At 39.8% G+C, this 26,722-nt stretch overlaps 1 protein-coding gene and 1 long non-coding RNA gene across 2 annotated transcripts in view; one reads left to right on the plus strand and one right to left on the minus strand.

Moving 5' to 3' along the window:
- The first annotated feature begins 18,250 nt into the window (after positions 1 to 18,250).
- The window catches only part of LOC138974938 (uncharacterized), a 28,322-nt gene continuing 19,850 nt past the window's right edge, over positions 18,251 to 26,722 (plus strand). Inside the window, exon 1 of the long non-coding RNA XR_011458455.1 lies at positions 18,251 to 18,410. This is a non-coding gene — a long non-coding RNA (uncharacterized lncRNA). The remainder of the gene's footprint in view (positions 18,411 to 26,722) is intronic.
- The window catches only part of LOC138974935 (uncharacterized), a 4,526-nt gene continuing 112 nt past the window's right edge, over positions 22,309 to 26,722 (minus strand). The window contains exons 1-5 of the mRNA XM_070347647.1: positions 26,696 to 26,722; positions 25,909 to 26,067; positions 24,920 to 24,973; positions 23,943 to 24,039; positions 22,309 to 22,663 (exon numbers count right to left, since the gene is read on the minus strand). The exon at positions 26,696 to 26,722 is cut by the window's right edge and continues 112 nt beyond it. Of these exons, the coding sequence (XP_070203748.1) occupies positions 22,657 to 22,663; positions 23,943 to 24,039; positions 24,920 to 24,973; positions 25,909 to 26,067; positions 26,696 to 26,722 (344 nt within the window). The 3' untranslated portion in view covers positions 22,309 to 22,656. The remainder of the gene's footprint in view (positions 22,664 to 23,942; positions 24,040 to 24,919; positions 24,974 to 25,908; positions 26,068 to 26,695) is intronic.

A 26,722-nucleotide genomic window follows, 5' to 3' on the forward strand; every position in this document is an offset into this window, starting at 1 on the left:
CGGAATAGCAATATAATTTGTCTTAATTTTTTTCATTGTGGCAATAAATCTTGTCATTTTGAATCGAGTCAAGGTGCATCAATGTTATCTCGTCAAAATATAATATTTGGGCCTAATGCTCTGCGAAAGACAAAGTAATTGTTACTTGCAGTATATATCCATCTAGATTATTATACTCTGCATATTTTGTTCCAGCCACATGGACAGGGGCATGCTTCACCAGTGCATGTGTTCTTTTGGTATGCATTCATAGCATCCCAAACCATGCTCGTTCTTGACAAAATGGAGTGTATACTCACATGAAAGTCCTCCACACCAATTTGGTTTGCAGACCAGCAGCAGAAGTATCAATTGGCTTGTAGATTGTTTGAGACTCATGTTTAGACAGTTGTTGTTTTTCTTTCAACATGTGATGAAAAGTACACTCGTCAATGTTACATGAAGCTACAAGCCTGTAGGTTCATTTTCATCAAAATCTCTCTCAGTACTTGACCCGCTTGACAACACCAGGGCAATAATGCACTCAGTTAATAATATAAGAGCCTATTTAAGTATGTTAGTTCAAAAGGAAGTAATTGAAATAAAGCAACCGCACTTGTTTCCTGTTTCAATCCGGCACGATTACTTTAGTGTTGCATTTTGTTCAACACAAATACCGTAAAGTACCTTGTAAGCGCCCAGTATCGAGTAAGCGCCCACCCCCACTTTTAGTCCAAAACCGTGCATAGGGTATAGTACCTTGTAAGCGCCCACCCCCCACTTTACACCATTGAAATCAGGGGAAATAAAAATTCCGCACTTGATCTGCTAGTTTTGTGAATGATTTCCCTTCCTTGCAAACCCTATCACGTGTGTCTGCACGCCTTGGATCTAAACGCCTGCAAGTCAATGATTACAAGATGCCGCGGATCAAATCGTACACCGTTGCATTTAAGCTGTCAGCTCTTGACTATTTGGATAATAACGCCAATGGAAATGTGTCGCAAACAGCAAGTGAGTTTGGGGTAGATAGAAAAAGGATACGAGAATGGCGAGAGAATCGCGATACCCTGTTACGTCACCAGGCCGGAAAGGAAAAGAAGAAGCGAAAGTTACATGGCGGTCGAGACGTCAGATCAGAAGATCAGAAGATCTCTCTCTGATCTCTCTCTCTCTGATCTCTCTCTCTGATCTCTCTCTCTCTCTGAACTCTCTCTCTCTCTGATCTCTCTCTCTCTCTGATCTCTCTCTCTCTGATCTCTCTCTGATCTCTCTCTCTCTCTCTCTTCTCTCTCTCTTCTCTCTCTGATCTCTCTGATCTCTCTCTCTCTCTCTCTGATCTCTCTCTGATCTCTCTCTCTGCTCTCTCTCTCTCTCTCTCTCTCTCTCTCTCTCTCTCTCTCTCTCTCTCTCTCTCTCTCTCTCTCTCTCTGCCGAAAACAGTCTTTGGCCAAGTAAAATAGACTGCTGCCCATATCCAGAAGACGTACCCCTTGTTCAAGGGAAACAGAGACACAGTGCGGCCGACAGCGGCACCTCTGTAGACAAGAAAAAGATGCGACGACATTTGTCTCCCCAAGCTCTTCTAATGACAATACGAACAAGAAAAACAATGGAAGATGAAAAAAGAAAGAAGATATGATTACGAAGTGATCAAAGATCACATTTCTTACTGAAAACTGCTCGTGCATAGGGTGTAGTACCTTGTAAGCGCCCACCCCCTACTTTGGGTCGGAATTGGTGCACAGGGGGGGTGGGCGCTTGCAAGGTACTTTACGGTATATAATGCTAAAGTTAAAAAACAAAGGAATACTGTACTCACCAATACAAGAACGAGACAAGATGGTACGAATTTTCGCTTATGGAAGCTTCATCAGGAAAAACAAGAACACAAAAGACAACAAAAAGCAGACGCAATACGGAACGAACAAGGTTGGTATATAATGCATTTTATCCCCCCCTCTGCTTCTTTCTCTCTGTAAACTTGTAGGGCTAGTTATTTTTCGGTAACTTACCCAACAACCAAAATCACTTACCCAACAACGGGCCTGAATCCTCGATAGCTCATGGGTAGAGACTGTACACATTGTGGATCTACTTTTTGCGACTCAAACGTTCAGAACACTCTAATGTACAAAATATACATTTATGGAGCAAACAATACAACCATACCGCATTTAAACCAGCAACTACAGGCTTGAACACATGAATCTCAATATAAAATCCATGAGTTTGGTTGTTTTCTGAATTCAGATCTGTCGTGCACAATCGTTTATCGCTGGTAAGATTCTAAGGAAAAGTAACTCTCATACTTTGTCTAGCGACACGAGTAGTTCCCCTTCCAGATTTCGGCGGCACCAACAAGACTGCAATCCGACGGTCAGTTTTCAACAATATTTCATTTTATAAACAGATTACACGCAATCAATTGCAAACATTTAATCAACTTAAAGAACATGCAGCGGTTTCATACACTATTTTGCCCCAGAAAACTGAACTTCATACAGTTTTTAACGTTGGAACACGGGTGTAAAACTTCGTCTGCTAGTCACATTCGAGGAAAGAACATTTCCTGAGCGATACCAAAACATGAATAGAACACACAATATCTGCCTTTACCGCCACAGCAGAATGACAACATAACTGTGTACTTGATTTTAGTTCAAAACATGGAAACTGACAAGAAGTGTTAACAAAATTGAATGATTTGCACGGAACTATACAACCGCGCATTAATCGATCGCCTGCGCAGGTAGACTGGTTGGGTGAATATGATTCGATCAAACTTTCGCACAAAAACTCCTCTTTTCTTTGAATAACTGAAGAAAGGAGGGATAAAGAGGTTACATACCTCGTCTCAGTGATTATCAAAAATAATGGTCTCAGTTCGCGGTCATGAAAAAGCTCGCTGAAGCTCGCATTTTTCATGATCCGCTAACTTCGACCATTATTTTTGATAATCACTGAGACTCGGCATGTAACCTCTACTTATTCCCCCCTCTGCTTCTTTACCTCTGTAAACTTGTAGGGGTAGTTATTTTTCGATAATGACCCAGCAACCAAACAAATAACGACCCAGCAACAGCCTGAATCCTCGATAGTGCAATGGGTTGAGAAGTTGTTCTGTTTCGGTACTACTTTTTGCGACTGAAAAGTTCCGAACGCTCTAACGTACGAAGTATACATCTCTGGAGCAAACAATACAAACATACCGCATTTAAATTAACAACTACAGGCCTGAACACATGAATCTTCATATAAAATCCATGAGTTCGGTTGTTTTCTGAATCTAGATTTGCCGTGCTCAAACGTTCATCACAAGCAATTTCCCGCAAGGCAAGTAACTCATACTTTGTCTAGCGACAAGAGTAGTTCCCCTTCTTTTCACTCAGTTTCTTCGACAACAGACTGCAATCCGACGGTCAGTTTTCAACAATAGTTCATTTTATAAACAGATCACACGCAACCAAATGCACACATCTCATCAATTTAAACAACATAAAGCGGTTTCATACACTATTTTCCCCAGAAAACTGAACTTCATACAGTTTTTAACGTTGGAACACGGGTGCAAAAGTTCGTCTGCTAGTCCCATTTGACGAAAGAACATTATCTTAAGCGATACCAAAACATATACAGAACACACAATATCTGCCTTTGCCGCCACAGCAGAATAACAGCATATCTGTGTACTTGATTTTAGTCCAAAATAGGAAAACTGACAAGAAGTGTTAACAGAATGGAATGATTTGCATGGAACTATACAACCGCGCATTAATCGATCGCCTGCGCAGGTTGACTGGTTGAGTGAATAGGATTCGATCAAACTTTCGCAAAAAACCTCCTCTTTTCTTTGAATAACTGAAGAAAGGAGGAATAAAGAGGTTACACACCTCGTCTCAGTGATTATAAAAAATAATGGTCTCAGTTCGCGGTCATGAAAAAGCTCGCTAAAGCTCGCATTTTTCATGATCCGCTAACTTCGACCATTATTTTTAATAATCACTGAGACTCGGCGTGTAACCTCTACATATACGTATATAATGCATTATATAGTATTTAGCTAAATAATTCATTATTTAGATCAACACGAAAAAACGTAATTTCTTTACAAACGGATTGCCATAACTATAGGCTTGAACACATTAATCTCCATATAAAATCTATGAGTTTGGTTGTTTTCTAAATCCAAATCTAACGATCAGTGCAGAGAAATTCGCTTTAGATCTCTTATAAGTGCACGCAAACTCCCAAGGCAAGTAACTCTCGTACGACAAGAGTAGTTCCCCTTCCAAATTTTCTGAACTGAGTTGCTTGGACAGGAGACTGCAATCCGACGGTTAGTTTTCAACAATATTTTGGACAGCTGTTGCTCGAACATGGTTAGAACATAATACAATTTCTCAGAACGATTGCGTGCAAGACAACTGCTTATGGAACAATCCAAGTATAATTTATCAAAATAACGTTCTGTATTATGAGAACTGGGCCCGGTCAGGCATTACGTATGTAGGAGACATGTTAGGTAATCACGGTATCAAGTCCTATCCCGCTATCCAAGCAAGTGTTTACGCTTCACCTGGCCTCTACTTGGAATATATTGTAGTTCGATCAGCAGTATCTGAATATATTAAGAAAAGCAATTATGATCCTAACCAACCTGTATTGAATAGACAAAACAATCTTCTTTTCAATAAAACGAGTATTAAAAGTGCCAGGCAATTCCGTGAATATATTGTTGAAGAAAAGTACACTACCCCGAGATCTATCAACTTCTGGCGTGATATGTTTGGCATTAATGTCGACCAGTCACATTGGAACCTGGCCAAAAATGTAACCCAAGAATCCAGATTAAGAGAGCTGCACTGGAAAATATTACACACGATTTATCCAACAAATGTTCTTCTGTATAAAATTGGAATACGAGATAGTGAGAGATGCCCCTTCTGTCCAACCGAAATAACATTTTTTTGTTAATTGTAAGAAAATAAAAGTGCTATGGAGATACGTTGAACAAATTATTTATGAGAAATATAAAATAAGAATAGTCTTTGGAGTAGAACATATTTTGTGTGGTTATATTAATGGTGCTGACTCAATAAAATGCAAATATATAAATCACTTGATTTTGATAGGAAAGATGTGTATATTAAGCAAATATAGATACGGAACTCCCACTGATATTATAATAATGTTTGACAAAGAGAAACAAATACGAAACGTAGAATAGTGTATCATATATACTTCTTTTCTGGCTTCCCTCACCGCCCCCTCTTTCTTTCGTTTCGCTAAAAGGAGAACGGTACCGGGGTAAAGGCGGAACTTACATTGTTACACTAAACACCACTTGTATGAAAAGAGAACTGTTACTAAGAAAACTTTAGCACGCTTACAATTTGCTTTTCCTCTTACTTATTGTGATTGTTACTATGTTAACTCCATCATGACACCGCCACAAACAACACCTAAGTCAACCCAAACACAGACATATGTAAGACAATAACCAACATTAAAGATGCAAGATTTTGTCCATTGTAGAAAACCACATACAATTGATAAATATATAAAACGCCAATGAAGAAGGACGCTCAGCTGTAGAGAGAAAGAAAGAAAGAAGAGAAAAGGAGGAGGAAAAAAAAAAAAATAAAAAAAATAAATAAATAAAAATTAGGGTTTCATTCTTTTCATTTATTTTCAGCTTGAAGCGGACTGCATGCAACTGAGGCAAAAAAAAAAAAAAAAAAAAAAAAAAGGAGAAGAAAGAAAAAAAAAACAAAAAAAAAACACAATATTTCATTTTATAAACAGATCACACGCAACCAAATGCACACATCGCATCAATTTAAAGAACATACAGCGGTTTCATACACTGTTTTGCCCCAGAAAACGGAACTTCATACAGTTTTTAACGTTGGAACACTGGTGCAAAAGTTCGTCTGCTTGTCCCATTCGAAGAAAGAACATTTCCTAAGCGATACCAAAACATGACCAGAACACACACTATGTGCCTTTACCGGCACAGCAGAATAACAACATAACTGTGTACTTGATTTTAGTCCAAAATAGGGAGACTGACAAGAAGTGTTAACAGAATTGATTGATTTTCCCTGAACTATACAACCGCGCATTATTCAATCGCCAGCGCAGGTAGACTGGTTGAGTGATTTGGATTCGATCAAACTTTCGCAAAAAAACTCCTCTTTTCTTTGAATAACTGAAGAAAGGAGGAAGCTCGCATTTTTCATGATCCGCTAACTTCGACCATTATTTTTGATAATCACTGAGACTCGGCATGTAACCTCTACATACACACAAACCAGAAGGAGTGAGGGCGAGAGAAAAAATGAGAAAGAGAAAGTCGTCAGTAAGTAGTGGTATTGACACGTAGCAATAATGACACGTAGCGCTAAAAGATGTAGTGCTGTCGACACGTAGTGATAAAGAACGAATGATAGCGACTCATAGACAAATTATTTGTAGCACTAATCAACGTAGCGATAGCGGCACGTAGCACAAATGACACGTAGGACACGAAATGACACGTAGCACAAATGACACGTAGCGCTAGCGATACGCACCCTAATTATGTGTGTGTGTGTGTGTGTGTGAGTGTGTGTGAATGTGCGTGTGTGTGTGTGTTTCTCCGTGTTTCTGTGTGCGTGTGTGTGTGTGTATATATATATATACTTTTATATATGTATATAAAAGATATGTACTTTTCATGAACCGCCTGTTTTACAGTGATGAACTTGTATACATTGTTTTCAACCATAGGGACAACCCTATCAATTGAGAAAGGAAACTAACTTGCGTCGATCCAGAACTTACCACATCGGATGTTGAAAACAGAAAAACAATTAATCTACTTGCTAACGTATTAACATGTCAACGCACATAAGCGGGCATGTAAATCTGCATGTGCCCGTTAATACAACAATATGTATGTGTGTGTGCGCGCGCGCGCGATTGCGTGTGTGTGGATGTACCTGTGTCAGTGTGTGTGTGTCTGTGGGTACATGATGATTATGCAGGGGTGTGTGCTAGCACGTGCGAACGCACTCAGTGGTCATGCAACGAGCGTTCATGTGCATACTATCTTTCACCTTTACTTGCCCGTTTTGAAGTCCTCAATGTCTCCCACCCACCTTGTTATCATCCAGGTACGTGTTCAGCACTGCATCATCTTTAACAATCCACTTGTTTAGAACTAGGCTTTGTTACTGTCTTATTCATTTTTGGAATTCCGGCACGCAAAACATATTACGTCATGTATAATTACGTCATAGACAGACATTGCGTCAAAGGATATTTGTAAACATCGTGCGAGCTAATAATAGAACACCCTGACGAAGGCCACGAGGCCGAAATATTGGTGAAAACGTGAAGGCTTGTTTTGGTTATTTTTTCCATATTTGTTTATATATATATATATATATATATATATATATATATATATATATATATATATATATATATATATATATATATATATATATATATATATGTCAAATCAAATCACCACAAGCTAATCAACTATACAGCAATCAATCGCCAAACGTGTTGTTTAGCCCATACATGGTGTTACATATCTTCACAGTATGAAAGAAGTGGAAACAAAGCCCTATTGTTTGCCAGATATGGTGTTATGAGACGGAGGATAAAAATACTCAACTCCCGGCTGCACGCGCGTTGCAGTTCTATGCGACCGCATTCCGATCTCCGCCGCAGAGTCTGCACGGGCTCCGCGCACAAGAGCGTCAGCTCACGGAGAAGAAGGCTCAACAAAACAGGCAAAAAACAATACTATCTATATAAAGATTCCTTGGGACTTTTTACAACATAAACTAGAGACACTGAGGAGTGTAATACAATTAAAATCAAATCTATGGTCATTATTGTGAGCATCAAGTAAGCAGCAATCATAGGTGCGCTGGACAAAGTGTTGACCCCGAGTTTCTACTGCAAACAAAAAATAATAGCAAAATATCAAAGTATGTGTGAGTCTCCTAATATGGACCACCTTCAACAAATCGAAGAAAATAAAAGCTAAATACTATCTGTATTAATTCGTTCAGAAGCTTGCTGGAAATAACCTATAACTAGCCTTCGAGATTTAAAAAAAAAAATCACAAATAGTCTTCTTTTCATGGAAGTTGATAATTTCACTTATTTTCAACCTGTTTTGGATAAGTTCCTTTAGTTTCCTGGTGTGCTTCTAATAATGCTCTCATCAACCCGAAACAGATAAATCTAAAGCATATTTTGATTAATCTGACTTGCACACTAAGTTGTATCATGTTATTTTGAAGTATAGGGGGCTTTTTACAGTGATTCGAGAAGGCCGCTTCAGTAACAGCTATTGTGTTTTCAGCGTAGCAATAGGGTCCGGTATTTAGACGAGACAAGTATAATGCCGACGAGTCGAAGACGAGTCGCATTATACTTGTTCGAGTCTAAATATCGGACCCAATTGCTACGATGAAAACACAATAGCGATTATATAGCTGTTATGACCTTGGTTTGTTGTTCCAAACTTACAAAATGACAGTTTTTACGTCGATGCGTTGATCTCAGGTTTTGATAGCAGACAAACTTCTTACGCGCATCATGTTCGCGCAGACATGCACACCGCTACACGCTTTCTGACTTTGGAAGAAAAACTGACTCCAAGTGCATTCGATTTCACAACACAGTTGTCAGTGTATGCTGTTGTCGATAAAGACAACTATTTAGACCTAAATGTGACAAAGACCAAAGAACTTCTGATAGAATTTAGAAGAAACCCTGCCCCTGTCCCTGACCTGATGATTGATGGTGTGACTGTTGAGCGTGTGACTGAATATAAGTATCTTGGCACAGTTATCGATGATAAGCTGTCCTTCAATGCAAACACCACCCTCAAACACAAAAAATGTCAGTCACGCATCTACTGCCTTCAGAAACTTAGGAAGTTGAATGTGAACCCTTCTATCCTTCAAACTTTCTACCGCTCTTTCATCGAGTCTGTCATCACTTTTGGTTTTGTGTCCTGGTATGGAGGTCTGAGTGTGAAGAACAGGAATGTCTTAGTGCGAATGGTGAATGTCAGTAGCAAGGTGATTGGCAGGCAGCAAGCAAGTGTGGAGTCCCTGTATGAAAAGCGTGTGGTGAGAAAGAGTAGGCGGATAGCTTCAGATAGGTCCCATGTCCTTGCCAACCTCCATGACCTCCTTCCCTCTGGCCGTAGACTTCGCACGCACAAAGCTAGGACACTCAGGCTGCAAAACAGCTACATCCCCAAATCCATCACCCTTGGCAACATGTAAACACATCCACATACCCGACTCAGCCCCTCTTCTGCCAGTGCAATCAGTAGTAATGTACATGTATGTATTGGTTTTATGTACGTCCGTATATTTTCTGTGATATATTGTATGCTATGATTTTTTGCAATGATATTTAGCCATAGTCCGTTATACGCGTAGGTGTGCGAGAATATGTAAGCGCAGTGCTTTAAAGATCCCCATGTGGGAATGTGTAAGTGGGCGTAGTCGAATGTCCTTGTGGGAATATGTAATTGGAGCATATAAGAATGCCCATGTGTGAATGTGTAAGTGGAGCGTATAAGAATGTGTAAGTGGAGCGTGGTCGAATGTCCATGTGTGAATGGGTAAGTTGAGCGTATAAGAATGTCCATGTGTGCGATGTGTAAGTGAGACATGGATGTGTTCATGTCTGAATGCGTAAGCACAATGCAAGGAATGTCCAGAGAGGTATGTGGGAGGTGTGTTTATAACCTGCCCTGTTATATAGTGCTATATGTCTTATGTAAAATCAATGTCTTGTTTGTATTATTGTTATGTACCACGCCTGAATTTCTCTATAAGATAATAAAGTATTCTTTAAGTTATTGAGACATCCCAGTGCACTAAGGGATTTATAGAGCAAATCGAGAAAATTCATTATTGAACGAAGCGCATAGCGCTGAGTTCAATAATTATTTTCGAGATTTGCTCTATAAATCCCTTAGTGCACTGGGATTGTTTCAATAACGATATTGTCAGTACCGCCAGAGAAAAAAGAAGATTCAAAACGCACATTTTGCAACGCGCATTTGGATAGGCGTAACTGTGTGGTCAGGTTTGTGTCACTGGATCTACTTTTGTGTGGGCTGTCTCAAGTGTGTCGTGCTTTCGTCACACGCAAACTCTTGTTTTAATTTCTGTTGGTAAATTCCAGTGAAGCGTTAAGCTAAAAAGTGATGACCTTTCACAGAGACCTCATTTAAACTCGGAGAAAGGACTGTACTCTTAATTATTTGCGATTCGAAACCTTCATCGAGCTTCGACAGATTGACTGTGCAGAGTGTTGCCCCTTGAATTGACTCCGGCCAAGGCCACGGTTAGCAGACTCGGATTTTCAAAGTAAATGTGGTATGTTTCTTCTGTTGTATCTTCACTCATCGGGGAGACTGGTACTATTATATATATATGAACCGTAAGAATGCTGTGAACCCTACACGTAGTATGTCCCCATCGTTTGCTTGTTCACATTTGCCCAACATGTTAATTTGCTGCGAGGTTTATGTCGTCTGCTAGGGCGACTAGGGCAAGCGAACCACGGCACTGCACTGCAGTCTCATTTCAAAAACAACAATTGCTCGTCTGCACGCATAAGGCAGGCTGGTAATAAGTTTTATACATGGTAAGAACGTTCTTAACCCTACACGTTTTCGATTCCGATTGTTGTTGCCTTGAAATAATAATTCGGAAACCATTCATTTACTGAACTGATGCAGTCGTATTTCAGTGTAATCTAGTCTGCTACGTATATATTCCAAATGCTGATCTAGTTCAGTGGTACGTTATCGGAATAACACTTGTGTTTTCTGTTAGCTGCTGGGAATTGTATACTAACTCATCATTTGGTAATGTGGATAATAAGCTACGGCATAATTATGAGAAGATTCTTCGCAAGTCGAAACTGAAAAATAGACACAGCACAGGCACATGCAATCTGTCAGAAAAAAACCACTTCTGCTTTAATTGAGAAGCAGGACATTTATGGTATTTTGGTATTGTGGAGAATATAAGCTACATGTCATTAATTAATTCTGAGGATGAGAGCACAGTCTCGCTTAGGCAAAGGGCGGAAGAATACGCTCTGTGGAAAAGTTAGCGCACTCCAAGAGTGCGCTAACAGTTTTAGCGCATCGCCATTAGCCAATCAACTGGTTCACATCAGTCATGTGACACCAGTACTTACTGACAATTATTCTTATTCTTATAGAAACATCGCCGTGGTACAGATGGGTAAACTGGAACCATGCGTCTTTGTTATCGACAATATGCTTTTGGATATTGAGAAAAATGGCCGACTTCCGTAGCATTATGCTTTGAGGATCGGAAGAGACCATCCAATCACAGTCCCCGAATTCCCCCACGTGTTCATCAGAATAGCTATATTGGTCCATATTAGGCGCCCAGGCTCCTAATATGGACCATTTGTGTTTTTTTCTGTATTTATTTTTTGCTCAATATCTATAAAAGCTAATTTACTCTAATTAGGCATAACGGTTAACCTAAGAGAGAAGGACTACCAAACACAAAATGAAACTTCTTTGCAAGAAAACAAGCGAGTTATCAGCATGAAAAAAGTGGTCTATATTAGGAGCCCTTCCCCTATATTGGCATATTCAGTTGGGCTGTTTTTGTGACGCCTGCGTACAGTTTCGGTTCGGTATGTCATTCACAGATGCCGCGAAATAATTGATTTCGTACCAAGCCCTTTGTTATGTCATGTATGCGAAGAGGAAGTGAAAGACGGAAAACATGTATTGCCTTTATGCAAAGATTATAGTGAAAATAGAGTTGATTTTTCAATATTAAGAGAAAAAGCCCAGAGTGAAGACGTGAACAATGTTATACATGTTATGTCAGTGTAACACTCTCACACTCAGTTCGTTCAATGAACAACACACGTTGAGGTTACGGGGTGGTGAAGTTTCTCTTCATCATGAAGACAAACATGTAGACTTGCCTCCTTGGCCTCTGCAGAGATACTAATCTGAACATCCTTCTCAGTCAACCTATTTTCATACAAATGGACACATGAAGGCGATGATAACCCTACCAAACAAACATGTCTCTAACATGCTATGAATATCGGTGGCGTACAGCTTACACTTTTAGAGTGTATATGGTTTACAGCATCAATAGACAACAGTAGCTATGTCACATCTGTCGATAACGAGGATTTAGTGGTGCAGGAGGCAAGGCTTTTGCATGTGTCATGGTTTTTTTTCAGAAAAGAAAGAGGTTTTTGGTCCAGTTTCCCAATGTGTGATATTTTCCCAATCAAAATGAAATGATTGAGATACTTATACATATTCTGTTTTAAGCCATCCTTATTGTGCACACCAATCAGCATATCTGTTACATGTAAAGCAATTGCTATGTTATATTTAGCGTAAAACAAGTTCTCAACATGCACCCGCAAACGGTGACTCTTCCAAACCTGTCTTCCCCTTTGTACTTCAAATTTACTGGATCAAAGCGAGACGATCGCAATGTGTACTCTCGTGTCATGGGAACCACCAATGGAAGAGGGAGAGAACCCCCTGCGGGTTTTCATTGGCTGTGTTTGTGATTATCGGCCTTGCGGCCGTTGTTACTGGCAACCCACACTGATTTGGTGACAGGTTTGAATATGCCCCAGCAAGTTATAAAATAATGCAATGCGTGCAAACGAACCATAACATTGTAACCAGACCAGGAAGAACTCAAGTCTGAGTAGCCCTATATCATACTGACTAACTTTCCGGCAAGGACGGTCACGGTCTACATACTACGCTACAAACTAAGGTGAGATTTTCTCCTTCTGTTCTGCTGCCATCTGAAACGTTAACGTATACACAGCTTGTCTCATTGCAAAAGTATCGACTTAAGCCAACAGCTGCTACCTGTTCATTTTTAGTTGGTTTAAAATATCGTTTGTGACAGTCATTCTGTTTTTGCCCCCCGTGCATGTCATACGTGGGTTTGGGCAAATGTATGTATTTGAAGTTGCTGGCACACGCTTTGGTATGAGCATGATGGGGTAACAAGGAAGGACGATCAATCGTCAAATACTTGTATTGATTCACACTCAAGATCAGAGAGTGTGTGTGTGAAGGAGAGAGAGATGAGAGCATATCCGTCTTACTCCCTCGGCTAACTTGTTTTGCTGTGTCTCATTTGTTGTCTTTGTCTTCTTCATGTCCATGTTTTTCGTCGTCGTCGTCGTTTTCTGTGTTCCTTAGGCTACAACTTCCACGATCATTGTATACTGTTTTGTGTGGTTTTCCACGACCTGGATTTTACGTGTATGGTCCTGTAAGTGCATGTCAAAAGTCGAAAGAGCACAACAATAGCAACGCGCATGCGCAGCGGACAATGTGACTATACCCTCAATGATTGGACGGGGGACACATTGGGGGGGATATTCGAATGCTATAATGCGATTCCAAAAAAGAAAAGAACAGGCGTTTCGTCCCACTCTATGCATGCATAGTTAACCGTCAAATACAAGCAGCCAGGCGTGAAAAGAAAACTGTGTGCGTGCGTCTGTCTGTGAGTGTCTGCGTGTGTGAATATTTTGATTTGAAATTCAAAATCATCAGTTTATATCTTGACATTATTAACTGTTGATGTCTGTAGCCGATTGAAAACTTGCTAATATTAAATGTGTATTTGAGTGTCGTTTTCTGTACGTATCCATTAGAAGTTGACTGTTACCTGCTCAGTTCGTTCACAGCACAAAGATGTACATAAGAAAACAAAAGCATGCGCGCACACACACACACACACACACACACACACACACACACACACACACACACACACACACTCTCTCTCTCTCTCTCTCTCTCTCTCTCTCTCTCTCTCTCTCTCTCTCTCCTGAAAGAAAAATCGTGATTATAGTAGTTACTCAAAGATGATTATTATGGTTCTGAGTTTTTTTTTATTAAAAAGATACACACAAAATACATGGAACTAGAATTAAAGCCCGAATGAGTGTGCAAATAATGGATCAATACAACGTTTGCTTTCAATATAGGTGAAGTCCCCTTAATATATGGTCCATCTCCTGTTCTGACAATCCAACTGCACTGGAACGCTCAACACTATTTAATTCGACGCATATACACTCTCTGGGAAGCTTGCACAGGTCAAAGTGTTTTGGCCAAGTTACATACCGGTCACACTTATCTAACTCACGTTCATCTGCTTAAAAGAGAAGAGGCACCATGGTGCCACGCATGTGATACTGGTTTTACTGTGAGTCATGTTATCACCGAGTGTGCTAATCTGTATGATCTACGAGAAAAGTATTTTGGCACCTCGAGTTTGAAACGTATTTTTGCAGAGGTCAGCTCTACAGCTCTTTTTGGGTTTTTAAAAGAGTCTGGTCTTTATTTTAAGATTTGAATTTTAAAACTACCTAATTTATTTGACATATAGGGTTTTGCTTTGATTTTTTTGTTGCCTTCGGGTGACGTGACGGATTTCATGTATTAGAACTGTTTTAATCTAAAAATGTGTAAATTAACTTGTGGGGTCCTGATTTGGCCTATTATGGTCCGCTGGACCCAAAAAGCAACAGCTAAGTAAGTAACTAACTAACTATCACAACAGTTATTGACACACAAACCACAAGACTGTTTTGCTTTTTTTTAAACACTTTTGGCAGCGTTCCCTCCAAATTTGACGCTTAAACGGATCAGTAACTGTTTCTGTCCAGTTCATATACCTGTTAGCACACGACACGTGTAATATGTGGCACCTAAGTTTGACTTACACACCAGCGTGTATCATGTTACTTTGAAGTATAGTAGGCTTTTTACAATTATTCGTGATGGTCTCTGCACTGGTCAATATTAGGCGCCCAGGCTCCTGATATGGACATTTGTGTCTGTATTCATGTTTTCAGAATGGCTATCGAAGCTCATTCGGACTAATTAGGCCGAACGGGTAAAGAGAAGTACTACGAAGCACAACATGTATATGGTATAATTTGTCATGAAACAACATTTCTAACGTGTGTATGGCAGGGTTATGTTGACTAATTACATTTTAAGAATAATGCATGTTCTAAACGAAGAGCAGTACAATGTTACAGACACACATACTGACACTTTCATTCTCCTTTCTTTTAACATGATACATCTGCAATACTTTCGAAGTGAAAAAAGGTTCATTGAAACTAACAACTTATTCTTTGGTCAAAATGAACAGTAGCCATATTAGATACAATTTAAGTAACATAAATGCGAACAACAGAAAATGTGATATACAGTTTAACAGGCTTTATAATAGGAGAAATTATTTTTTTTATTTACAGAAGACGAAGTTTCACCTTATTCTTCTTCACTGCCTCCAAGTAGGTCGGAAGCAATTAAGGTGACTGCAGGCTATTAACAAAATCACAGTGCAGGGACTTACAACCGCTCATTAGCAAGCTTATATACAGGTTGTTCTATGACCAGCATCTGTTAAGAATTTGAAATACTGCAATTACACATTTTTGATGTATAATACTTACTACAGGGCAGTTAGAGTGGCAAGCGTTTATTAACCAGTTCCTCGCATTCGTCCCACGATTCTGGGCAGGGTTACACACACACACACACACACACACACACACACACACATCCAATAGAAATTTGCTGGCAAGCGAAAAGGGCGTGTTTTGGATTGTTCTGGTGCACAAAGGATCATATAAAAGCCATTTAACTTGGCCATTGAAAAGAAAGCAACAGCAGATTTCGCAGAGAGTAAATGCATTTTCGAAGTGAGTTTGGCGACGCGTGTAAAAGTTTTATTGCATGGGAGCAAGGCGAGGTTTTATCGTCTGACACTGAGCCTTGTTACGCGGTTCGTGTGACATGCCCAACCACCCCTCCCCCCCCCCCTCCTCTCCTCCATCGCGAACAAACAATTCCCCTTCCGTCCGTCCGCCTGCCCCCTTCCTCCCTCCCCTTTCCTCTTCTCTGTTTGTTTTTTCACTCATCGGGGAGCCTGGTACTATTATATATATATGAACCGTAAGAATGCTGTGAACCCTACACGTAGCATGTCCCCATCGTTTGCTTGTTCACATTTGCCCAACATGTTAATTTGCTGCGAGGTTTATGTCGTCTGCTAGGGCGACTAGGGCAAGCGAACCACGGCACTGCACTGCAGTCTCATTTCAAAAACAACAATTGCTCGTCTGCACGCATAAGGCAGGCTGGTAATAAGTTTTATACATGGTAAGAACGTTCTTAACCCTACACGTTTTCGATTCCGATTGTTGTTGCCTTGAAATAATAATTCGGAAACCATTCATTTACTGAACTGATGCAGTAGTATTTCAGTGTAATCTAGTCTGCTACGTATATATTCCAAATGCTGATCTAGTTCAGTGGTACGTTATCGGAATAACACTTGTGTTTTCTGTTAGCTGCTGGGAATTGTATACTAACTCATCATTTGGTAATGTGGATAATAAGCTACGGCATAATTATGAGAAGATTCTTCGCAAGTCGAAACTGAAAAATAGACACAATAGTGGCAACTGTGGCACAGGCACATGCAATCTGTCAGAAAAAAACCACTTCTGCTTTAATTGAGAAGTATTTTGGTATTGTGGAGAATATAAGCTACATGTCATTAATTAATTCTGAGGATGAGAGCACAGTCTCGCTTAGGCAAAGGGCGGAAGAATACGCTCTGTGGAAAAGTTAGCGCACTCCAAGAGTGCGCTAACAGTTTTAGCGCATCGCCATTAGCCAATCAACTGGTTCACATCAGTCATGTGACACCAGTACTTACTGACAATTATTCTTATTCTTATAGAAACATCGCCGTGGTACAGATGGGTAAACTGGAACCATGCGTCTTTGTTATCGACAATATGCTTTTGGATATTGAGAAAAATGGCCGACTTCCGTAGCATTATGCTTTGAGGATCGGAAGAGACCATCCAATCACAGCCCCCGAATTCCCCCACGTGTTCATCAGAATAGCTATATTGGTCCATATTAGGCGCCCAGGCTCCTAATATGGACCATTTGTGATTTTTTTCTGTATTTACTTTTTGCTGAATATCTATCAAAGCTTATTCACTCAAACTAGGTATAACGGCTAACCTAAGAGAGAAGGACTACCAAACACAAAATGAAACTTCTTTGCAAGAAAACAAGCCAGTTTTCAGCATGAAAAAAGTGGTCTATATTAGGAGCCCTTCCCCTATATTGGCATATTCAGTTGGGCTGTTTTTGTGACGCCTGCGTACAGTTTCGGTTCGGTATGTCATTCACAGATGCCGCGAAATAATTGATTTCGTACCAAGCCCTTTGTTATGTCCTGTATGCGAAGAGGAAGTGAAAGACGGAAAACATGTATTGCCTTTATGCAAAGATTATAGTGAAAATAGAGTTGATTTTTCAATATTAAGAGAAAAAGCCCAGAGTGAAGACGTGAACAATGTTATACATGTTATGTCAGTGTAACACTCTCACACTCAGTTCGTTCAATGAACAACACACGTTGAGGTTACGGGGTGGTGAAGTTTCTCTTCATCATGAAGACAAACATGTAGACTTGCCTCCTTGGCCTCTGCAGAGATACTAATCTGAACATCCTTCTCAGTCAACCTATTTTCATACAAATGGACACATGAAGGCGATGATAACCCTACCAAACAAACATGTCTCTAACATGCTATGAATATCGGTGGCGTACAGCTTACACTTTTAGAGTGTATATGATTTACAGCATCAATAGACAACAGTAGCTATGTCACATCTGTCGATAACGAGGATTTAGTGGTGCAGGAGGCAAGGCTTTTGCATGTGTCATGGGTTTTTTTCAGAAAAGAAAGAGGTTTTTGGTCCAGTTTCCCAATGTGTGATATTTTTCCAATCAAAATTAAATGATTGAGATACTTATACATATCCTGTTTTAAGCCATCCTTATTGTGCACACCAATCAGCACATCTGTTACATGTAAAGCAATTGCTATGTTATATTTAGCGTAAAACAAGTTCTCAACATGCACCCGCAAACGGTGACTCTTCCAAACCTGTCTTCCCCTTTGTACTTCAAATTTACTGGATCAAAGCGAGACGATCGCAATGTGTACTCTCGTGTCATGGGAACCACCAATGGAAGAGGGAGAGAACCCCCTGCGGGTTTTCATTGGCTGTGTTTGTGATTATCGGCCTTGCGGCCGTTGTTACTGGCAACCCACACTGATTTGGTGACAGGTTTGAATATGCCCCAGCAAGTTATAAAATAATGCAATGCGTGCAAACGAACCATAACATTGTAACCAGACCAGGAAGAACTCAAGTCTGAGTAGCCCTATATCATACTGACTAACTTTCCGGCAAGGACGGTCACGGTCTACATACTACGCTACAAACTAAGGTGAGATTTTCTCCTTCTGTTCTGCTGCCATCTGAAACGTTAACGTATACACAGCTTGTCTCATTGCAAAAGTATCGACTTAAGCCAACAGCTGCTACCTGTTCATTTTTAGTTGGTTTAAAATATCGTTTGTGACAGTCATTCTGTTTTTGCCCCCCGTGCATGTCATACGTGGGTTTGGGCAAATGTATGTATTTGAAGTTGCTGGCACACGCTTTGGTATGAGCATGATGGGGTAACAAGGAAGGACGATCAATCGTCAAATACTTGTATTGATTCACACTCAAGATCAGAGAGTGTGTGTGTGAAGGAGAGAGAGATGAGAGCATATCCGTCTTACTCCCTCGGCTAACTTGTTTTGCTGTGTCTCATTTGTTGTCTTTGTCTTCTTCATGTCCATGTTTTTCGTCGTCGTCGTCGTTTTCTGTGTTCCTTAGGCTACAACTTCCACGATCATTGTATACTGTTTTGTGTGGTTTTCCACGACCTGGATTTTACGTGTATGGTCCTGTAAGTGCATGTCAAAAGTCGAAAGAGCACAACAATAGCAACGCGCATGCGCAGCGGACAATGTGACTATACCCTCAATGATTGGACGGGGGACACATTGGGGGGGATATTCGAATGCTATAATGCGATTCCAAAAAAGAAAAGAACAGGCGTTTCGTCCCACTCTATGCATGCATAGTTAACCGTCAAATACAAGCAGCCAGGCGTGAAAAGAAAACTGTGTGCGTGCGTCTGTCTGTGAGTGTCTGCGTGTGTGAATATTTTGATTTGAAATTCAAAATCATCAGTTTATATCTTGACATTATTAACTGTTGATGTCTGTAGCCGATTGAAAACTTGCTAATATTAAATGTGTATTTGAGTGTCGTTTTCTGTACGTATCCATTAGAAGTTGACTGTTACCTGCTCAATTCGTTCACAGCACAAAGATGTACATAAGAAAACAAAAGCATGCGCGCACACACACACACACACACACACACACACACACACACACACACACACACACACACTCTCTCTCTCTCTCTCTCTCTCTCTCTCTCTCTCTCTCTCTCTCTCTCTCTCCTGAAAGAAAAATCGTGATTATAGTAGTTACTCAAAGATGATTATTATGGTTCTGAGTTTTTTTTTATTAAAAAGATACACACAAAATACATGGAACTAGAATTAAAGCCCGAATGAGTGTGCAAATAATGGATCAATACAACGTTTGCTTTCAATATAGGTGAAGTCCCCTTAATATATGGTCCATCTCCTGTTCTGACAATCCAACTGCACTGGAACGCTCAACACTATTTAATTCGACGCATATACACTCTCTGGGAAGCTTGCACAGGTCAAAGTGTTTTGGCCAGGTTACATACTGGTCACACTTATCTAACTCACGTTCATCTGCTTAAAAGAGAAGAGGCACCATGGTGCCCACGCCTGTGATACTGATTTTACTGTGAGTCATTTTATCACCGAGTGTGCTAATCTGTATGATCAACGAGAAAAGTATTTTGGCACCTCGAGCTTGAAACGTATTTTTACAGAGGTCAACTCTACAGCTCTTTTTGGGTTTTTAAAGGAGTCTGGTCTTTATGTTAAGATTTGAATTTTAAAACTACTTAATTTGTTTGAAATATAGGGCTTTGCTTTGACTTTTTTGTTGCCTTCGGGTGACGTTACTGATTTTGTGTATTAGAACTGTTTTAATCTAAATATGTGTAATGATTAACTTGTGGGGTCCTGATTTGGCCTATTATGGTCCGCTGGACCCAAAAAGCAACAGCTAACTAACTAACTAACTAACTATCACAACAGTTATTGACACACAAACCACAAGACTGTTTTGCTTTTTTTTTAAACACTTTTGGCAGCGTTCCCTCCAAATTTGACGCTTAAACGGATCAGTAACTGTTTCTGTCCAGTTCATATACCTGTTAGCACACGACACGTGTAATATGTGGCACCTAAGTTTGACTTACACACCAGCGTGTATCATGTTACTTTGAAGTATAGTAGGCTTTTTACAATTATTCGTGATGGTCTCTGCACTGGTCAATATTAGGCGCCCAGGCTCCTGATATGGACATTTGTGTCTGTATTCATGTTTTCAGAATGGCTATCGAAGCTCATTCGGACTAATTAGGCCGAACGGGTAAAGAGAAGTACTACGAAGCACAACATGTATATGGTATAATTTGTCATGAAACAACATTTCTAACGTGTGTATGGCAGGGTTATGTTGACTAATTACATTTTAAGAATAATGCATGTTCTAAACGAAGAGCAGTACAATGTTACAGACACACATACTGACACTTTCATTCTCCTTTCTTTTAACATGATACATCTGCAATACTTTCGAAGTGAAAAAAGGTTCATTGAAACTAACAACTTATTCTTTGGTCAAAATGAACAGTAGCCATATTAGATACAATTTAAGTAACATAAATGCGAACAACAGAAAATGTGATATACAGTTTAACAGGCTTTATAATAGGAGAAATTATTTTTTTTATTTACAGAAGACGAAGTTTCACCTTATTCTTCTTCACTGCCTCCAAGTAGGTCGGAAGCAATTAAGGTGACTGCAGGCTATTAACAAAATCACAGTGCAGGGACTTACAACCGCTCATTAGCAAGCTTATATACAGGTTGTTCTATGACCAGCATCTGTTAAGAATTTGAAATACTGCAATTACACATTTTTGATGTATAATACTTACTACAGGGCAGTTAGAGTGGCAAGCGTTTATTAACCAGTTCCTCGCTAGGGATTTCCAGTGGTTTTTTAATATGGACTTTTTACATTCGGAATGTTATGTTCTCAGTGGTTTAAATTTCAGACATGAGGAAGTGTAAAAAACCAATTAGTTGTACTTTTTCCTGGGTTCTTACCGTTTACTATTTCAAAACTTAAACTTAATTCTACGTTCTTTTCAATCTTTCTGTTGGTTACCAGGAAGCTATTTCACATCTTTATTTGCAACTAAATTCTACTTTCGATTAACATTTGTCAGTAAGTTACCAGAAAGCTATTTTCTGTTCACAAAAGTCAGTTGCCCGAACAAAAATTCGAAACTATATACACCCAACCTGTGTTTGTTTAATAGGGAATGCACTCTACAGTCCTTTGAAGCTGCACGTTCAGTCTTCTTGACTGTTAAGTTACACATGTTGATAGTTCAATTGCACACATTTTGGCCACACCAAATTAGCCAGGTGTTTCTTTAAGGATGAGCAATTACACTGCTGCACATGACAACGGGAATGTACAAGATTGATTGGAGTCGAGCAGAAACATTCGATCTTTCGTAAGCTACGCCCTATTTAAAACCTTAAGAAGGATGGCTGAGCGGAAACGTCGGTTACAACATATATATACAAATATAACCCAAAATACCGGTATTTCTTCCTCGGTGTTCAAGTAAAGTTCGTGATTGATTTACAGATAGTAACAAGTTGTGATCCTATTTTGTAATCAACCTGTCACAGGTATGACACATTAGCAACGACACCATCAGAAACATGTACACAATACGAAGAGATAAGCAGACAAACAGACATACAAAACAAACAAAGAAACACATTGAAACCTATACGACGGGCGCAGTGGCGGGGTGGTAAAACGTCGGCCTCTTAATCGGAAGGTCGTGAGCTCGAATCCCGGCCTCGGCCGCCTGGTGGGTTAAGGGTGGAGATTTTTCCGATCTACCAGGTCAACTTATGTGCAGACCTGCCAGTGCCTTATCCCCCTTCGTGTGTACACGCAAGCACAAGACCAAGTACGGTCATAGACGTAAAACCCTACTCATTAAAAACATGAGTGAACATGTGAGTTTCAGCCCATGAACGAAGAAGAAGAAGAAGAAGAAGAAGTTAAGAAGAAGAAGAAGAAAAAGAAGAAGAAGAAGAAGAAGAAGAAGAAGAAGAAACCTATACACTCCTGTATTATCCGGGTGCAAAAAAGAATACGAAATAAGAGTCAAATGGGACATGTATACGATTGCTACAACTCAACGCTCAAACATAAGCAAAGAAGATTATGTCACCTGATGATGACACAAACACAATCAATGCGTATAATTGTGTTTCACCGACACAGTCATAAGTTTAGGAGCAATCATCTCTTGCTGTTGTAAGACCACATGATGTGTATCAACAACAGATTATCTGTAAGCTTATAACACCGCTGAAAATAGACGAAGGGTACTGTTGTCCGCTGGTCACGTATGTAAGTAACTGTGCACTATATTCTGAAAAAAAGAATGTATCAGATTTAATTTTGTTTGAAAAACATACACACACACACACACACACACACACACACACACACACACACACACACACACACACACACACACACACACACACACACATACACACACACACGCGCGCGCACGCACACACACACACACACACACACACACACACACACACACACACACACACACACACACATTCACTTCCCTGTTAGTTGGCAATGTTCAACACAGAGCTTCCGGACCTAAGTTTGATATCAAACATCGAAATAGTACGTAGAATCCTATTTAGATTTGTTTCATAGAATCATATCTTCTCACACGTCACATCCTCCTAGTAATGGACACATACATCACTTCACCATCATCTCCGGGAAGAACAAACTGTCACACATAAACTCACTATGTATAAGCCTTTCACATAACTGCCATCCGTCCCACATCTGTTTTTCTTCGAACAATCCACTCATTTTTATCATACTTATGCAAACAAACGGCAACTTTGCAGCTTTTTAGAACGTTCTTCGTTGTACTGTGAAAAAACGAAATGTAAATAGTTTCAAACACGAAAACCACAATGTAAACTGATAAAAGAAACATACTCGAATCGATCTGAGGTAGCCAGATAGGCTAAAGGAACACCAAAAAACAATCAACCAACCACTCTCTGCTGCCCAATTACTCTTGTTCACACAGAAATGTAACACAGATGGATCATAGCATAGCATTCATATGACTAAATTGAATGCGTTGCAATTCACACTTATGTACATATTTATCAACTCTGACTTTGAGTGTCAACGCACACCGTAAGTTATACAATGTTTTTTTTTTTTTCATCACAGCACAAGAGTACATTGGGTGTGCACGTTAAAGATCCCACGATTGACAAAAGGGTCTTTCCTGGCAAAATTGCTTAGGCACAGTTAATAATTGTCTACCTATACCCGTGTGACTTGGAATAATAGGCCGTGAAAGGTAAATATGCGCCGAAATGGCTGCAATCTACTGGCCGTATAAAATTTCATCTCACACGGCATCACTGCAGAGCGCCTAGAACTGTACCCACGGAATATGCGCGATATAAGACTCATTGATTGATTGAAGAGATAGTTATAACTGCAGCGAAAGCATTTAGAGAAAGTTACGTTTGTGTTCCCCATCTTGGGAAAGTACATGTTTAGTCTAAGAGCTACTGCAATGAGGTTTTCATTGGCATCCAATATTTTGATGCAGGTTTACGTTAAACTAAGAAACAACGTCTAACACATACCCATTGCACACTTCTTTCTGTTTCCGTTGTTCCCTCTTTCTTCTCTGAATCTCAGCAACATCCACGTACACGTTGGAACTCACATGGACCACATCTCCTAAATTCAACGAAGGACAGAATCAAAAAACAAGAAAGGTAATTTGTTGGAACGATTGTTATTGACAAAAACAATACGTTACCATCACAAATATGTCGACCCAATGGTCTTTTTGAAGTGCAAAGACAAACAATAAGTAACAAGAACTTAGCTTGGTTGAGTTTCAGTAAGAAGGGGAAATCAGGCAATAAGCGTAATGACTAAAAGTTCTTTGTACATGTATACAATTTTTTTTTAAAGCTGATCTCTGTAGATTTATACCATGGGATTTTCCTTTCCTGGAAGGGGAGATCCGAACACTATTCTGGGAGTTGTCGTTAATTGCAATGAAAGCTTTAAGTACACTGTCGCCACCAAAAGTGGTGTACTGCAGGGAAAATAGACGAGAAAGTTTTTCCTGCTTCAAAGCAGGGCTACAATGCTGCAGTAGCTGTCATCACACCCTTTCGTGCAAATACAAGACAACTTGAACATACATTAAATTTGCTTCCGTCTACCTTTAATCAATGGAAATAGAAATACATTGAAAGAAATAATTTTTCAAAATGGTTCCAACAAATGTCACCTATTGACGGATTTCACTTATTGACTGTGACCACACAAAGCCACGTTTAGTCACTACACGTAATGACTGGAGATGTTAGTCATTAAACGTAACGCCTGTATGAAACAGTCATTACACGTAATGACTAACATTTTCAGTCATTACATGAAATGACTGATTTCACTTATTGACTGTAACATATATACACATGAACGTAAAAGTTGAGTTTCTCGTAACCCATAATGTACAAAATAACTTAATATTTAAAACCTATCTAGACTCAATTATCATGTTGAAGTGAGTATTTTAGACACTATTGTCAAAAATGAAACTTACCTTCTTTCCTACAGTCATCAATCTCAGCGTAATCTCCTTCTTCGGCTGCTCTTCCTAGAAAGTAAAGATAGGATAGTATTTAAACACCTGGATAGTATTGTATTTTCACGATCGATAATAAGAAGATGCGGAAGAAGAAGAAATAAAAGGGTCCGGTCAAGCACCATTCACTGTTTCAGCATTTACTACTTTTCGACTGACATTAATAGGTCCGGCATGCACGTAAAAGGAACAGGGGAGAGGGGGGGGGGGGGGGAGGGGGTATAATAGGGACAGGGGTGGAGGGGGATCGATCCATCTGCATTTAGGGAACATTCTTTTCGGGTTGGGTCTGATTGAAATAGCAGACTAAAAGGGTGGGTGGATGGGACCTGAGATTGGATACGAAATTTCCTCAAGTGTGAAACATGTCAGCCATGACAGATATGTCAAGGACTCGACACGAAGTGAGAGCATCCTTTCACTTGGACACACAACATACACGCACAGCCTGCTTGTTTAATTCCTACGCACAGCGAAAATCATTTTACTGAATAAGTTTTGCTGGTTGGCTCTGCCAAGGATCTGTAATTTTGTACATGTTTCAAATTAGAACAAAAATGCTCTTGTCCTATGAAGTAGCCTTGTCGGGTACATGATAGTGTTGATGATTGTGTACAGGAGAAAGAAGTAACCTTATTTGCGGAAAGTGTTTAGTACTAACCTAATTAGCGTACTTGAAAGATACTTTTCAGAGGCAGGAAATACGGAATCACATCTCGTCATTGATTTGCGTCAAACAGTTATCAATTTCTTTTAATTCCCCTTTTGTACTGACTCTTTCGCCCAGTTTAAGACTAGCAAGGATAAAACGACGGAAATGTGGGGCGATGTTGTGTGAACACACTTCAAGAAGTATTGTTTATAATTGATCGGCTGAATATATACGATAAACAATTGACTGACACATCGGGAGGTCAGTCGTTTCTAAGATGTTCGTCTCGTCTTACCCTGTGAAAAATGGTTGTTCAGATGAGATGCATTGGGCGAGGTCAGCTTGCAAGGACCTGGCTCAGACTTTTGCTCAGGACAACGTTCACCGGGAATTGGGAACTCGGAGTCGGTGCAAAACAGGTCGCTACTTGGCTTCATTGACCACAGAATCGGTCCTGTGTGCATAAGAGTATCTCATTCAGCATTTACTCTCATTGTTTATGATTTATATTTTACCACTTATTTTTAATTGTGAATTGAATGCGATCAAAACAAAACTACAGTTTATAATGCTAACTAATCTACCATTATCAAAGGGATGCTAACCAGCATACTTTGATTTACAAGTTGTTGAATGAGCTGGCAGACGAAACACAGCTTATAATGAGAAAAACAGTCACGACAAAAAACACTTATACCAATGGGCGATTTTAGATAAAGTCCTGTTCAACAAACAAAACTGATTATTCTTTTTCTTCATCTTCTCAAAACTGCGTTTCGAATTCTGCACTTCTGATGTAACCAGGAGTACTTCCTTTAGCAATTTGCCGGATTGCACAGAGCACTCAAATAACACTTGTAGATAAAGGCATCAAGAGGTACTTGAGATCACTCTGCTTTGCTGAACACAAAGCTGAGCAAAGTATAAAAGAGAGACACCGTGGCCAGATCTTGTCATACAGTTCTGCATAACTCAATATAAGGTATAATGTTGAAAGCAAGGGAAACAACTCCTGCAGAGCTGCAGCGACAAGAAGTTTATGCGGATTACCCTACCAAGCCATACCAACAAGTGTTACTCACCACAAGGTGGTGGAGAACAGGTCCCCG

Source organism: Littorina saxatilis, linkage group LG8 (genome assembly GCF_037325665.1).
Source record: "Littorina saxatilis isolate snail1 linkage group LG8, US_GU_Lsax_2.0, whole genome shotgun sequence".
Lineage (NCBI taxonomy): Eukaryota > Metazoa > Mollusca > Gastropoda > Littorinimorpha > Littorinidae > Littorina > Littorina saxatilis.